This window comes from Bactrocera latifrons, unplaced genomic scaffold (assembly GCF_001853355.1).
Source record: "Bactrocera latifrons isolate USDA-ARS-PBARC rearing strain unplaced genomic scaffold, ASM185335v1 scaffold_397, whole genome shotgun sequence".
Taxonomy (NCBI): domain Eukaryota; kingdom Metazoa; phylum Arthropoda; class Insecta; order Diptera; family Tephritidae; genus Bactrocera; species Bactrocera latifrons.
The window spans coordinates 108,018-122,656 of record NW_017537042.1 but is presented as its reverse complement, the minus strand read 5'-3'; the positions used below and the strand labels follow the sequence as shown (position 1 = coordinate 122,656).

At 38.5% G+C, this 14,639-nt stretch overlaps 1 protein-coding gene across 2 annotated transcripts in view; it reads left to right on the top strand.

Moving 5' to 3' along the window:
* Positions 1 to 13,890, top strand: part of LOC108972342 — a 46,812-nt gene extending 32,922 nt beyond the window's left edge. For both annotated transcript variants that reach the window (XM_018938878.1, XM_018938879.1), the window contains 9 exons: positions 656 to 1,033; positions 6,506 to 6,642; positions 6,758 to 7,001; positions 7,183 to 7,681; positions 8,472 to 9,218; positions 9,290 to 9,398; positions 10,674 to 10,811; positions 10,879 to 10,956; positions 11,935 to 13,890. In XM_018938878.1, coding sequence (XP_018794423.1) covers positions 656 to 1,033; positions 6,506 to 6,642; positions 6,758 to 7,001; positions 7,183 to 7,681; positions 8,472 to 9,218; positions 9,290 to 9,398; positions 10,674 to 10,811; positions 10,879 to 10,956; positions 11,935 to 13,563 — 3,959 coding nt within the window. In that variant the 3' untranslated portion in view covers positions 13,564 to 13,890. The remainder of the gene's footprint in view (positions 1 to 655; positions 1,034 to 6,505; positions 6,643 to 6,757; positions 7,002 to 7,182; positions 7,682 to 8,471; positions 9,219 to 9,289; positions 9,399 to 10,673; positions 10,812 to 10,878; positions 10,957 to 11,934) is intronic.
* Positions 13,891 to 14,639: the final 749 nt, after the last annotated feature.

The window sequence follows — 14,639 nt, the reverse complement described above, 5'->3', positions numbered from 1 at the left end:
TTCATCATGGACTTGATTTCCTAGCACCAGGTTAGATAGTTTGAATTTATTATTGGGTCATATGGCGGTGACAGCAATGTGTTRGCACATGGAAGATAGAATTAAAGAGAAGACAATGAAAACAAACAGCTTTGTTGAAATAATAAAAAATAGACTGAAAACTAAACATAAATAAGAATAATGAAAGTGTAGCGTATAAAAGGAAATAAAAACSAAAACAAAACAAGAAAAAAAAAMMAAAAAWWAAAAWWAAWWMMWAWWMMAAWYMRSYTKKTTGGCGTGCCTACAARCTTGCCGGCAGTTTGCTGCCATCCGTTGATTAATTTGAAGTGAAATATATACATATGTATGTCTGTACACACATACATACATGTATGTACATATATACATACATATGTATATCGGCTGACAGCCACGCGTTTACCACACATTGCACAAGCTCCCCAATAATTGTGATACACCCTATAGCATGCAAATCCATTTCACTGCGCTTAATTCGTTACTTTACGCTTTTCAATTGAATTATCAGCTCATTGCTAACGCTCTACTTTTGCTCAACGTCTCTTCACTGTGAACTTATCTTATCCAACCCATATAATTCCCACTAATTTATATAATAATAAGTTTTTTTCTGCTCTGTTTTTTCTTTCAACAGATTTATCGCGTAATCGCTTTTGTGAGCTACCCGAAGAGATCACCACATTCTCATTTCTGGAGACGCTGCTGCTGTATCACAATACCATACGCAGCATTCCCGAATCGGTGAAGCATCTGACATCGTTGACGTATTTGGATTTGCGTAGCAATCAGCTGGCAGCGCTGCCACGTGAGATCTGCTTTCTGCCGTTGCAAGTGCTGCTCGTGTCCAACAATCGCTTGGCAACGTTGCCCGATGAGTTGGGCCGCATGGAGCGTCTCACCGATTTGGATGCCTCGTACAATCAATTGTCGACGCTGCCGGCGCGCATTGGCGAGCTACGTTCGTTACGTTCGCTATCGTTGCGCAGCAATCAGTTGATGTATTTACCGCGTGGTGAGTAATTACAAACATACCATACATTTGGGGGTTTTCATGTGCTCCATAGTAATAATAAACAAATTGACGTAGTATTTGTGCGATGCTTTCCAGTTTTCCGTACTTAATAAATATATTATAGGCATAGTTTTTATACCCACGCAATGTGTTGCTTATAATATATTATAATAGTTTTGTTCATCTAACGGTTTTTTATACCRCCAATAATTAATCGAGATGCGCAGTTACATATGTGTTTCAAAATGCCCTTAAAGACCAAACGAAAYGATTTCTGGACGTCTGTCTATCAGTTTGCCCTTCTTGGATTACTTGAGAAAAGGTTCTGATATTCTTATACAAMTTGCACGTCAAAGAYTCCTYACYAAWAACAAAATACTTMATTTTTCAMWATTTTTCTAAYCGGTGCATAAAACGCAGTTTGGAAMATTTTAAGTAAAGATCAATACWAAAAAGGTCGAYGAGTGCTACACGAGTTGACGAAAAAAGCTCATGGATCGAAAAAAATGGTTCCATTCCTGGCTTAGTCAAGTCATCCAAATGGATGAAAACACTCCAGCTCTGAGAGTATTCGACTCAGTACCCGTCGGTGAAACAGACCTCCCCTCCGGTTGAAATGACCAGCTGGAGGAGGACCTGGCTACACAAGAAGGGAATGTTACTGGTGATTAAAAGTGGGTCCTTCATAACAATGCTTGCTACAAAAAATTCTTAAATCGCATCATTACTGTGAACAACAAGYCGTCTTTACGAAGCCTTGGACAATATGTAACCGAGGAATTGTTTTTTTATCAAGACAATGCCAGGGCAATGCCACAGATCGACAGTTGCTCGCCATAAACTCCGGAAACTTGTTTGGGAGGTTCGGCTTCTGTCTATGATTAATGTTTTTCTTTCGGCTCTAGAGAAGCTTGTGAAAACCGACTGTTCCCGTTTTTTGCCAATAGAAATGAAAGTTTATTTCCTTGATATTACTTCAGGAATGTGTTCTGCCGCTATAACAACAACAGAACAAAGTTTCTTTGAGGGTGGCATGATCGAATTAGTTCCGAAAAAACAACAAATAATGTTCTGCCGAGTTGACAGTACTTCGCCAGATAAAAATTCGGGTCCATTCCGGTTATGTAGACCCGACTGTCGCGGGAACGGTRAACGGCAACAAATCATCGAACCAAATGGTGGATTTTTAACCTCCAGCGAATCATCTATGCTAAATACCAATTTCACATATACCTTATATATATTCTACTATGCCCAAAAGTAATGTGGATTTGTGTATACAATGTAACTTTTTTTATACCCCAATTTCATTTCTTTCAAATTAAGCCCCGTCTGATAGAATGCACTTTTGTCAACGCTGGTCTTCGAAATAGTTCAAATAGTCCTTTTCTGGTATAACCTTCAAGTAATTCTTCGGTTTTTATTTCCTCAAAGTCCCCATATTAGCCTTTTGAGTATGTTGAATAGCTACAATTCGCACGCGACTAAATCAAGCGTATTCGGTGGTTGCGGAATGATATGAGCCGAGTTTTAGGCAAAAAAGTCGCGAATAACCAACGACAGTATTATGATCCAATGGAAGATGCATCGATAGTGAAGTCACAGAGTCGATTGAAATTCGCGCATCCTAAATGACTACTCCTTATGAACCTTGTAACTGAACTCGTCTGATAGCGTAACTGAATGTAACTGAAATCGATCTGGTATCGCAAAGGACCAAAACTGGTCTATGCATAGTTCATTTGTCTACCAGAATAACCTAACATCAGTATGGCATAATGCATTATCGTGATGAAGAAACCTATAATTCCGAGCGTCTCAGACGACTATCTTGACGCAGGAGGTATAACACTCAAATAATACTATTTTTTTCTACAGTTTGCAGTAGTGGTAGTGCACCATACCACGATAATCACCTCGTCTTACCCTTGATTACAGTGGTATAATGTTTGGCCGCATCCGTACTTTCTCGTTCCTTTCTTACTATAAGCTGCATTTCATATAACTGTGAGTTCAAGCAATCCGCTTATCGCTAATTCCGAAGAAACATTTCACATAACTTGTTCATTATTCACGCGACAAAATTTCGMAAATTTCTTAAGGTTTTTTCCCCATAAAGAGCGTTGAAACGATAAAATGTCAATGCAAAATCACGTATTTTAACGCATCTCAAAAATAATGAATTATCGTTATTGCACTGGATTGAAACTTTTATCAGAACCGTTGTTAGCCAACACACCAGTCCCCCCTTTTCGCAAGCCAGCAAATTTAAAATTATATGTATATATGTGTATTCCAAAGTAAACAGGACTTTTTGAATCTAGCGCCCCCTGGTGGCGCCATCTATATGCTGACTTGTGCGTTAAAATCTATCTATCTTTATCCAGTGAGAATTTCATGACACATCATTAATTGGAAATGAAGTGATTGCGTTTTAAGTTTTAGTATGTTTGTGTTATCGGTGCGAAAGTGAGTGCACGAGTGGTTTCAACGTTTTCAAAGTGGTCGTGAGGGCATAAATGACGATCAACATGTGGGCCAATCAAAATCCGTGATCACCGGAAATTTCATCGAAACTGCGTGAATTTATCAAAAATCAGTCGAAATCATCAATGAAATGCATGGAAATGGAATTGAACATTTCCAAACCTTGGTTTTTTCGCATTTTGACCGAGCATTTGGGTGACGACCAAAAATTGCTCAGAATCCAACATTCGAAGGACGATTTTTAGACCAAAAATCACATTTTAACCATTAACCACTCCCTGTTTTCACCTGATATGGCACCGTGCGACTTCGCCCTTTTCAGAATAATGCATTTGCCCATGAAAGGAAAGCGTTATGCAGACGTAGAGGTCACTCAAAAGGATTGCATCAGCATACTGGCGGTCATACCGGCCAACGAGCTAAAAAAAACTCTTTCGACATGCTTTTGGACCGTGCAAAAAGCTGTATTGAAGYAGAAGGAGACTATTTTGAATAAAATAAATTGATTTTACCGAAAAAAAAGACAATTTTTTCTTTAGTTTAAAGTCCTGTTTACTTTGGAACGCACCTTATATATAGTATAGGTGTAGTAATTTATAATTCGTTGACCCTTCACCCTTTTGCATATTTATTTTGACCAGACTTTTTTTTTTTTTGTTATAAAATTTCTGTACTATAACATGTACTCTGACGATTCAATTCAATAGCTCTAAAAGCGGGTGTATAAATTTGACAGCTGTCGGATCATTAGTTTGTAAATTTCATCATTTCGAGTGAACCAATTTTTCATATTGCAAAAGATATGAATATAAAGGAATTCCGCGTGTTGATAAAATATTGCTTTTTGAAGAGAAAATATACAGTTGAAGCAAAAACTTGATTTAATGAAGAGTTTCCGAACACTGTCCCAGTCAAATAAACCATAAAGGATTGGTATACTAAGTTTAGACGTGGAAAAATGATCACCGAAGACGGTGAAAGCCAAAGGCGGGTTGTTTCCGCCAAAAACATCAAAAAAGTCCACAAAAAAATTGTTAGATGTCCGCGCAAAGTGAAATTGTCCGAGATAAGGAGACACTCTAAAGATATCAATTGAACGATCGTTAACGAATATTTGGGTGTGAGAAAGTTCTATGCAAAGTGGTTACCACGAGAGCTCGCTTTTGACCAAAAAAAAAAAAACATTATAAGTTAATGGCTCAGTATAATATTTGAGGTGTTCCAGGGTAATATACGCGGATTTTCGCCGATTGTTACATAGCCCCWTCGTTTCACTCTGAAGTCCTGTCGACAGTCATTTGAGTGAACTGTATACGATAAACCTTTGCCTAAACAAAACGTAATAGTCGGCTGGCATGGTTATAGCGTCTGCATTTTAGCATGATGGAATAATTTTATCGACTACCTTGAAAAGGGAAGGAACATCAACAGTCATTGTTATATAGTCTTATGGGATCGGGTGAAGGCAATATGGCTGAAAACATCTAGTTTTGAAACAAAATGAATTTTCTGTTTCGCCAAGATGACGCACTGTGTTACAAGTCAGTGAATATGATTGCAAAAATCCTAGAATTGGGCTTCGAATTGCGACTATTTCTTGTTCTCAGATCGCAAAAGAATGCTTGGCGAGAAGAAATTTTCGTCGATTGAATATGTTATCGCCGAAACTGAGGTTTCGGTTCTATATAGTTACTAAAAGTATGCTCATTAGTGTACAAAAGGTCCGCATAAAATTACTCAATCCATATTTAAGAAATAAATTCGCAAAGAAAATCTTTTTTTACCGAGAAAACCTTTGCCCCTAACGCAAGAAAAATTAGGTGATTTTTGTGAATTTTTTTTTTAAAGAAAGTACTTGATGGAATGTTTCGAACTTCTTTCTACATATAAGGTATATTTTTAGCCATATTAATTTTTTGTTTTTGTTTTTTCTTTTAATATGGGGAAATAACGGAGTTATGTGCTGTCTACGGAAGTGCCAAAAAAAGTGTCCAATTGCTGACATGATAACGGCCGAATGAGTAGCTGAGACAAAAGATTCAAAAAGTTTATTAAACTTGGAGATATTTCCTATGCAATGACCTGTTTGAAAAATGTTAAAAAATAACAAAATGGTGTAACTTTGAAAAAAAAAATCTTTTTTTAGGTAAAAAATGGTCGTCGGTTTTTTCAATATCAAATTGACAATTTTCAACCAATCAGAAATAGATTGTAGGTCATTGTATAGTAAATGTATTCAACAGGAGGTGAAAAACTGGCGCATCCTGGTGACATTGATCCTGACTCTCCTGGTGGTCTGAAAAAAAAAAATCAAAAGAAATTCTTAATCAGTAAGGATGCTGTTATAGYCCCTATTTCAAAATTTCAAGTAAATCGGTTGTATAGAACTTGAGATAATGCCGGTATCAGGTGTAAAAAAGTAGTTTCGAGAAAAACGCGATTAAAAAAGTGAGTCTACCTACCTACCGGGCTAGGTACTGCGTCACTAAAGTAACTGTAGCTMTTAAAATATTTTAAATTTCTAAAAATCCTTTGGAGGATATGTTCTTAAGGGTCTAAACTTTAAATATTAGAAAAAACAAGCCGAATTTTTTTTTTTGAGTCATTTGAAGAAGACCACAGAATAAACGTCAAAATCAGTATTAGAAAAAACGTTGGCACAAATGTTTAGCGGCATGCAAAGGGGGACGACATAGATTTTGCAAGAATATCTRTTTTTGTAGCGACTGAGTTTTGCCGAGTTGATAGTCCTTGACCAGATATAAAATCCGGGTCCGTTCTGGTTACGTAAACCCGACAGTCGTGGGAACGGCGGCAGCCACAAAGCCTATCTAGTTTTTGCTCATACTAGTATATTACTGTCTGCTCCACATGATTGTACAAATGAATTGCAATAAAAGTGCTTAATTAAAGTGAAACATTATCACTAATACTCATGTGAAGTATGAAATTGCCACAATAATTCTCTTAACTTGTTGCTTACAGAATTGACATGTCTAACGCTGGAATCGTTGGATGTTAGTAATAATCGCATCGCTAGTCTACCTCTGGAGATACGCCAAATGACAGCGTTGGTCGAATTGAATTTGGAAAATAATCCGCTTACCTCTCCACCTGCTAGTGTAAGTGTACACACGTGTGAAAAATATTTAATTGCATTGCATTAGTTACACTCTCTCTCTGCAAATGCGCTTAATTTCTGTTAATAACTYCGGTTGAACTTTCCTTCCATTACAGCTGTGCATMCGCGGTCTCGTACATGTCTTTAAATTTCTCGAAACTCAAGCGGCCAAAGATGAGAAGGGCTCTCGTGCCGGTGGCAATTATGATGGCTACACTACATTACGACGAGCGCCACGCCATGCGGCCAACGGCAGTGTGCTCGAATCGAATCGTGTACCGCGTTATCATCATGGCGCTGAGTCCGGCTACAGCACCTGCGATGGCATTGACAAGCGCTGGTCACACGATATGCCAAACGGTATTTAATGCACACTCACATACTGAAACACACATACACAACCAAACAGTTATACAACTGCATACAGTTGTTTTAATGTATTAAACAACAACAACACACACACACACATCATAGCAATCATAGCAATTCAATCAACCACTAATCACAGCTCACTTATCCACTTCCTGTATTCAACTTACAGTTAAAACCAAATTGGATTCACCGGCACGTAGAACGCCAACCACACCGCCTCCCTCGTTGAGTTCGGAATTAATGGATGCCTCGCTGACTTCTAGCTCAAGCACAATCGTTGACGAGTCAATATCGTTGAGTGGCACGAGTCCRGGTGGCGGCATAGTCGTTCCAATGGCGGTGACTGCCGCCGTTGTTAAGCCGCTAAGTGCAACCGATTCGCCAACGAAACGTAAAGTGGAAATGCAAGTGGCGGCGTCTGCGCAATCAGCGCCTGTCACACCACAGCATCAGAATCATTCAATGCAACAACAGCAGCAACAACAACAGCATCAGCATTTAAACTATGCGCATTCGAACTCGAGCAATGGGAGTAATAACGGGAGTAATGGCTCATCGCCCGACCAAGAAGATGCCATGATGGAGCATTATCAACAGATTGCTGGCGCACAAAATGGCAAAAACGACGAAAAGTCCAACAAAAATTTGGGAAACATACAAACCTATCGGTTAGTAGCGTGTTTATAAAAATGAAACAGTTTTTGCTTCCTGAGCAGAGCATATTAAGGTTGTCACGATGTTTGTAAGATTCAGAAGGAAGAATTTTAGCYGGGTCCGTTGTATTCGTTGTAGCGCCAGAACKCTGTCGAGTTGACAGTCCTTGGCCAGATAAAAATCCGGGGCCGTTGCAGTTAYGTAGAGCCGACTGTCGTGGGAACGGTTAGTTAAATCCATCTAATCGTCTGTCTGTCTATRATATATAATATCTACCCGAACTTTGCCCTCAATTTTTGAGATATYGATAACAAAATTTTCACACATCGTTTTGTGAAATATGACAAAAATTTCAAAATTRTTGAGTACTAATTTCTAGATCCCCAGGTCCTTTGAACTTTTTCCGATAAGTTTACGCTTTTATTCCCAAAACGGTAATGATAAGATAAGYTGTCATCGMCGGCACCTAACGGAAGGCCCAAGAAACATGCTATTTCAACRGGGTCGGACCAAAGGGAGAGGGGTGTTAGATGAGTGTGGTTGGTAGRGTATGCAAAGAGATCATGCGGAGACTCATTGCACGCTGGACATATGTTTGATATGTCRGGGTCYATTCTGGATAAGTAGGACTTTAACCTGYTACAGTATCCAGAACRAAGCTGCGCAAGGGTCGGCTTTACTTTTTCTTAGCATACATATTTTTAATCTAACGGCTCTGGTTCCAAAATACAAAACTTTTTCAAATTTTTAGATYTTCCGATCTTTCATAAATAATTTTAATAATACAAATTTCCTTCCTTCCAGTGAATACAAGGAGGCACTCAAGCAGCAACGAAATTTAGAAGTCTCCAGTGTGTACAAAATCAAAAATAACCAAAAAATGCTGTACGACATGAGCGAGGCCTCGAATGCCTTGAACTCGATAGTGGGAAATATGTCACACCATGAAGAACTCAATGGTGGTGGTAGCGATAATGGCTGCAGCGAAATGATACGAATTGTGAACGGTGCCAATAATATGCCACAACCGAAATCGATAATGAAAAATGGCGGTGGAGGTATGGGTGTTGGAATTGGTGTAGGTGTTGTTGGCAGCAATGGTGGACTAAATATGCTAAATGGCATGATGAATGGTGTTAACGGTAGTGGTGGTGGTGGTGGTGTTGTTGTAGGTGACGCTGGCAGCGATTACTGTGTTGTAATACCAAAGAAACCGGTACAAAAAGTGACGCCGTCACGGAATACCGAATTAATGTCGTCGCTGGCGACGTCAAAGCAAATACAAGCTAATACAACAATAGCAACAGCAGAGGAGTTGGAAAAAATGCTGTTATTACAACAGCAGCAACAACAACAGCAACAAGTTCTGAATGGTGATTGCGTGGGTTACGTGAAACCCAATAGTCCAATGAAAACGCTTAATGGTGTCGGCACCGGTGGTGGCTTGGTCGGTGTTGGCATACTTGCGAATAATAATAAAATTCCTTCTATCGGTGGTCTCAAATCGCCTGTGAGTGGCACAAATAAGTTGGGTACGGCGAAAACGCATCGGTAAGTGACTGTTCCTGTATTCCTTATTTGCTCGAAAATACTGATTTGTTTTGCTTTTACTTATGCAATAGCACTGTCACCTGGAATCATGACATACCTGCGGAAAAACTTAGCTTTACCATGCGTCGCGAATTCGATCGACAGCGTGAGGAGACTGAACTAATGACTCAACTGCGGAGTGTAAGTACACAGAAGTTAATTTCATTTACTTGTAGAGTTTGTAGAATTATGTATTGACTATCGTACTGCGTATCGAAACTGCGCGAGRGTCACTCGTTTCTCGCGGCAACTCGAGATCGTCATCTGTAATGGATGTCGGTTTGACTCCAAGTACGTCATTTGCGTGGAGGGAGTCGGTGAAGGTGTTAATGGCGCCACTGCGAATGGCGGTCAGTGCATGTTTGAAGTTAGTTGCGTCCGCAGTCTGGTTTTGCGTATTGTCTTATGATATCGACATAGCTAAGGATGGACCTCTTGAAGTTCCTAGAAGCCAGTTCCGCTTTAAGCAGGTGACTGCAAAGATGATTTCTGCGAAAGCACACCAGCAGAACTGCTTSGAGAGGAATTCATTATGCTCCTTAAAGTAAATAAGGCCGGTAGTCCTTTACCGGTCCGGTAAAGCTTCCTCGTCTGCATGTACTTCATCTAGGCGACTATATTGGTGCGGCGTAGTTAAGAACCGGCCAACCGATTGCCTTATATGTTGCCAACAACGTTTCATTGTCCTTTCCCCATGTGTTGCCGGCTAGCGACTTGAAAATTTTTTTGTGCCTCTGTACTATGGCAATAATCGCGGTCTTATGAGGAGTGAAGAAGCACAGACTATCAAAAGTCACACMTAAAATTTTAGGACAGTCGGAATCTTGACGCCATCGACTGCCATAATAAGGTCAAGTCCGTACTCCTTCGACTTGTTTGTTATATTATCGCTGTGGATTTAGTGGGGAGAGTGTTAAGTTCCGTGCAGAGAGGAAGTGAGAACTTCCACTTCATGCATAGTCAACCCCTATATGGMTACGTATATTTTTTTATGTCCTCAACCAGCGTTCAGTGGTTGACTGTCAGAGGCTTTTGAGAAGTCGAACGCTACGTCGTCTTATCTCAGGGCGTTTTTTGATTGAGGCCATGAATTATCTGGGCGCTTACAACGCCAAGTGCTTTGGTGGTGTTGTGCACTTTACGGAAGTCATGTTGGTCGTAGTATTACTAGATTCAGTTGGTGAGTGAAAGTCGGGAGTAGCAAGGTCTCAAGTGTATACTGGGGAAAGGAGACTTATCGACGATAGTTGACTTAGCAGTTCTTGTTTGGTGTCAGACCAGTTTTATAGACTCCATTGTCTTAAGTACAGTATAAAATGGAATTTTTATGATCCATTTTTACTCATACTTTCTACGAGTATACTATTTTGAAATTTAAAAATTAAAATTATTTTACTCAATTTTCAACAATTTCAGATCATTGAAACACGTCTCAAAATGACACTACCCGAAGATATAGCGTCCGCCTTAACCGATGGCGTGATTCTATGTCACTTAGCTAATTATGTGCGTCCACGTTCGGTTGCCAGCATACATGTGCCATCGCCTGGTGTCGTAAGTCGAAACAACTCCACAATCACATTTCAAAATKTTTTTAACAAATTATTTTATTTTAYTGCAGTCGAAATTAACAATGGCGCGCTGTCGCAGAAATGTCGATAATTTTCTGGAAGCTTGTCGCAGAATCGGCGTAGATGAGGTGAGTCTAACTATGCTATAGTATAGTAATACTAACACCATATAAGCTCAGTGAGTGTAATTAGTTAAATAGCTTGGGAATAACATGCTGAATTTTACTTGGAACCGAATGTTTGGCCCAAAAACAAAAACATTTATATTGAGTTTTACTTTCCAGACAACTTTTTACTGTAGTAAGATCGATCAGATCCATTCATTTGAACTGCTTTGAAAAAATAATCATGCGCCTAAAAATATGTTATAATATAAGTTTTTTGGTGATCTTTATTTTGATTTCGATTGGTCCGATCTGAGCATATGATCGGAGATTATTCTGCTACCTTGAACAACAATAATTTATAGCAAATTTGGTGAAGATATCTTGTGAAATGAAAAAGTTTTCCATACAAGCACTTCATTTGGATCGGCCAGTTTGTATGGCAGTAGTGGTCCGATCTGAACAATATGTGCAGAGATTGTAGTGTTGCCTTGGTCAATAATCTATCCCAAATTTCAGGAAGATATCTTGTCAAATAAGAAATGTTTCCATACAAGAACTTAATTTGTATCGACAAGTTTGTATGGCAGCTATATGCTATAGTGGGCCGATCTGAATAATATGTGCGGAGATTCTAGCGTTACATTAGACAAAAATATATACCAAATTTCGTGAAGTTATCTTAYCAAATAAAACAGTTTTTCATATAAGAACTTAGCCTCGTGTTCTTTTTGTTTTGTTTTTTGAAAGAACGATTTGAAGATCATAAAACAAGTTATTCCCAAGCTATATATCTCATTTAAAAATTTTATAAACTAACATATGTATATTGAAAATATGTACATACATGTATATACTTATGAGTGCACCATGTAAAATCCCTCACTTTCCTATGACCCCCCCGATAAAAAAACAAACATACATACAAACCTCTTTAAATTATTAATTTGTCTAAAACGGTCTAAATGCAAACAAAAAATCTGTTATTGGTGTTGGTTGCAGGAGTTGATTTGCTCCTGTGCAGACATTGTGCCCCCCTCCGACGACGGATCCAACAACAGCAACAGCAATAACAACAAAAATTCCATAAATAACAATGAACCCCAACAAATCCAAAATATGCCAAATATGAATGAACAAAATGACAACTCACAAACGCTACCGAATCCATCGGCTGTTTTGAAAACGGTTTCGGCGCTAATCGCCTTGGATTACAATCCACATCATCAGAATATACGCAATTTGCAACAACAATACGAGTTAAAGTTGAAATTACAAAGGCAACAGGAGAAATTGAAGCAACAGCAGCAAAATGAAGAAGATGAAGTGCAAGAAGCAATTAGCGCAAAATGCCGACAACAACAAAATAAGCAGGCGCAARCAACTTTCGATTTTCAACGTCGTTGCGTTTTGTCACAGGATGGGCGCGATGGCGATGGCGCCTTTGAGCACGAATATGAGCACCAACTCACTGCAACCTGCACCAAAGAACAGATGATGCAGCCAACTTTGCATACGCTTGCAAGCCTAGACAATTCCACATTTAATTTGAGTACCAAGTGTCATTTCGATGTGACCGTGCTCACAAATGGACACGGTGTTGGTGGAAGTGGTGTTCGCGGCGGTAGTGTTGGTGTTGGTGTTGATGAAACAGTGAATACAAAAGATTTTAACAGTGATGATATTGATGAAGGCGTCGGTGCGGACGAGGAGGAGCGCGATGAATTTGATGCTTCGACAAACGGTGAACATTACGGTGGACAAAGTCACAGCAAACAAAAGTCGCAGCAGCAGCACAGCAATAATCATAATGTTGTCGATTTTTTTCGTCATGCCAAGTTGAAAACATTTCAAAAAATTAAATTCAATCTACTCTCTTCGTCGGGTGCCACCTCTTGCATCAACTATGGACACGTGAACAACAGTCAGTGCATGCTGCAAACTATTGTGGAAACGGAAAGTGAAGTAATTGGCGGCGGCAATGTTGGAGGGGGTACGGATAGCGGCAGTAAATCCAACAACAACAACAGCGACGGTGGAGGGGGTGGCGCTTACCAGCTGATCAACGAGAAGCCAACATTCAACGAGGAGCTAAAACTGAAGGTGGAAAGCCGTGCAATAGACGGAGCGGGCAACAAATACAAGCTGTATGATTTAGCAACGCTGCACAAGAAAACACCTACCGTGGAGGTAGAAGAAGCGCTACCGATTGTCTCGAAACGTATCGAATTCTTCGAACACTCATCGGCTGGCAAAGCAAACTCAAGCACAACCTCATTAAATCATAGTCTAAATGGCAGCCTCAACAGCAGCAACAAATCAAAATCCTCAAACACAACAACAGCTACAACAACTRCAGCAGCAGCAGCAGCAGCAGCATCGTCAACAGCAACAAAACACAGCAATAACAGCATTTTCAGCATCTATCGCGTGGTCGATGTGAACGATGGCAAGTCGGTCAACAGCGCCAAACTCTTGAATAACAGTACTGTGGCTGGCGGTTTTGCAACAGCCGAGGAGGCAGGCACTTCTTACCTGTTGAAGCATGATTCGCATGTACTTACAATTATACTATCATGTGTCTTCATTGTAACATTTTTGCTGTTGGTCTTCTTTCCATTGCCCGGATAGGAGACGCGTCACGGGGAATTGTTGTACGCCACATTGCTTTATAGAGCTTAAGTGTAGATTTAGTGTGGTGGAAAATGCTAGCACTGCGAGCGTAGTTGTAGTAGTTKCTGTAAACTTTAAGTTGTCTAAGGTATACCTAATTTTTTTTGAGGTTATGTCGCTTATAAGTTTAAGTAACGCGTTTTTCATATTTAAGGCTGCAAAAATTTAAGTTTTTTATAAGTATTAATGGGTTTAACGCCGCCTCATGCTTAAGAGATTTGTTGCAAGAAGTRTACTATATTATATTTCTATTATAATTCTAGATTATTATTAATTTCAGATTTTTTAAAACACGTATTTTTTCAAAAAATAAGAAACCTAATAAGTATTGTTTTTATTTCATTTATTAAAAAAAAAAGTTATAAAAAGTAAAGTTAAAAATTAAAATTATTTTTGTTTAAAAAATTAATTCTTATTCTTAATTAAAAATTCGTATTTTTAAYTCCTAAATAATTTCATAACTTATGCCATTTTAATAACCATTTGTTTAAGATTGTATATTTTATTACTTAAGCGCTTAAGCATAATTATAAAAACCATCTACAACCTAACTTTTTTATTAAAATTTGAATACGTAAACTTTTTCACATAACGATTTTCTAAAATTGAATTTATTTTTCTATGGCTGCTAAGTTTCGAAATAAGTTATTTCGTATATTATATATTAGTATTTATTTCATTTACTTAGTATCCATACTTATACAGAACATAACCTTAAAATAATTTTTAGATCTTAAAATATTTTGTATATAATTCCAAAAAATGTTATCTTAACCGTCAGCTTGAAGTTTAAAATTTTTCGTTACAGAAATTTTTGTCAAAATATTTAATTTGGATTTGAATTTTCTTTCTATTCTAGTCTAGGAGCATGACAATCAGGGGTCATAAAAAAGACAATATAAAAGTTTAAATCTTTCAATAACTAGCTGAAGTAGGGGCTCAGATATTGGCATTTGACCGTACCCACTGAAATAAAAAATTATAAATCTAGACTAATGTTACAGTATCAGGAACTACGAAAAAGTTGGATTTTT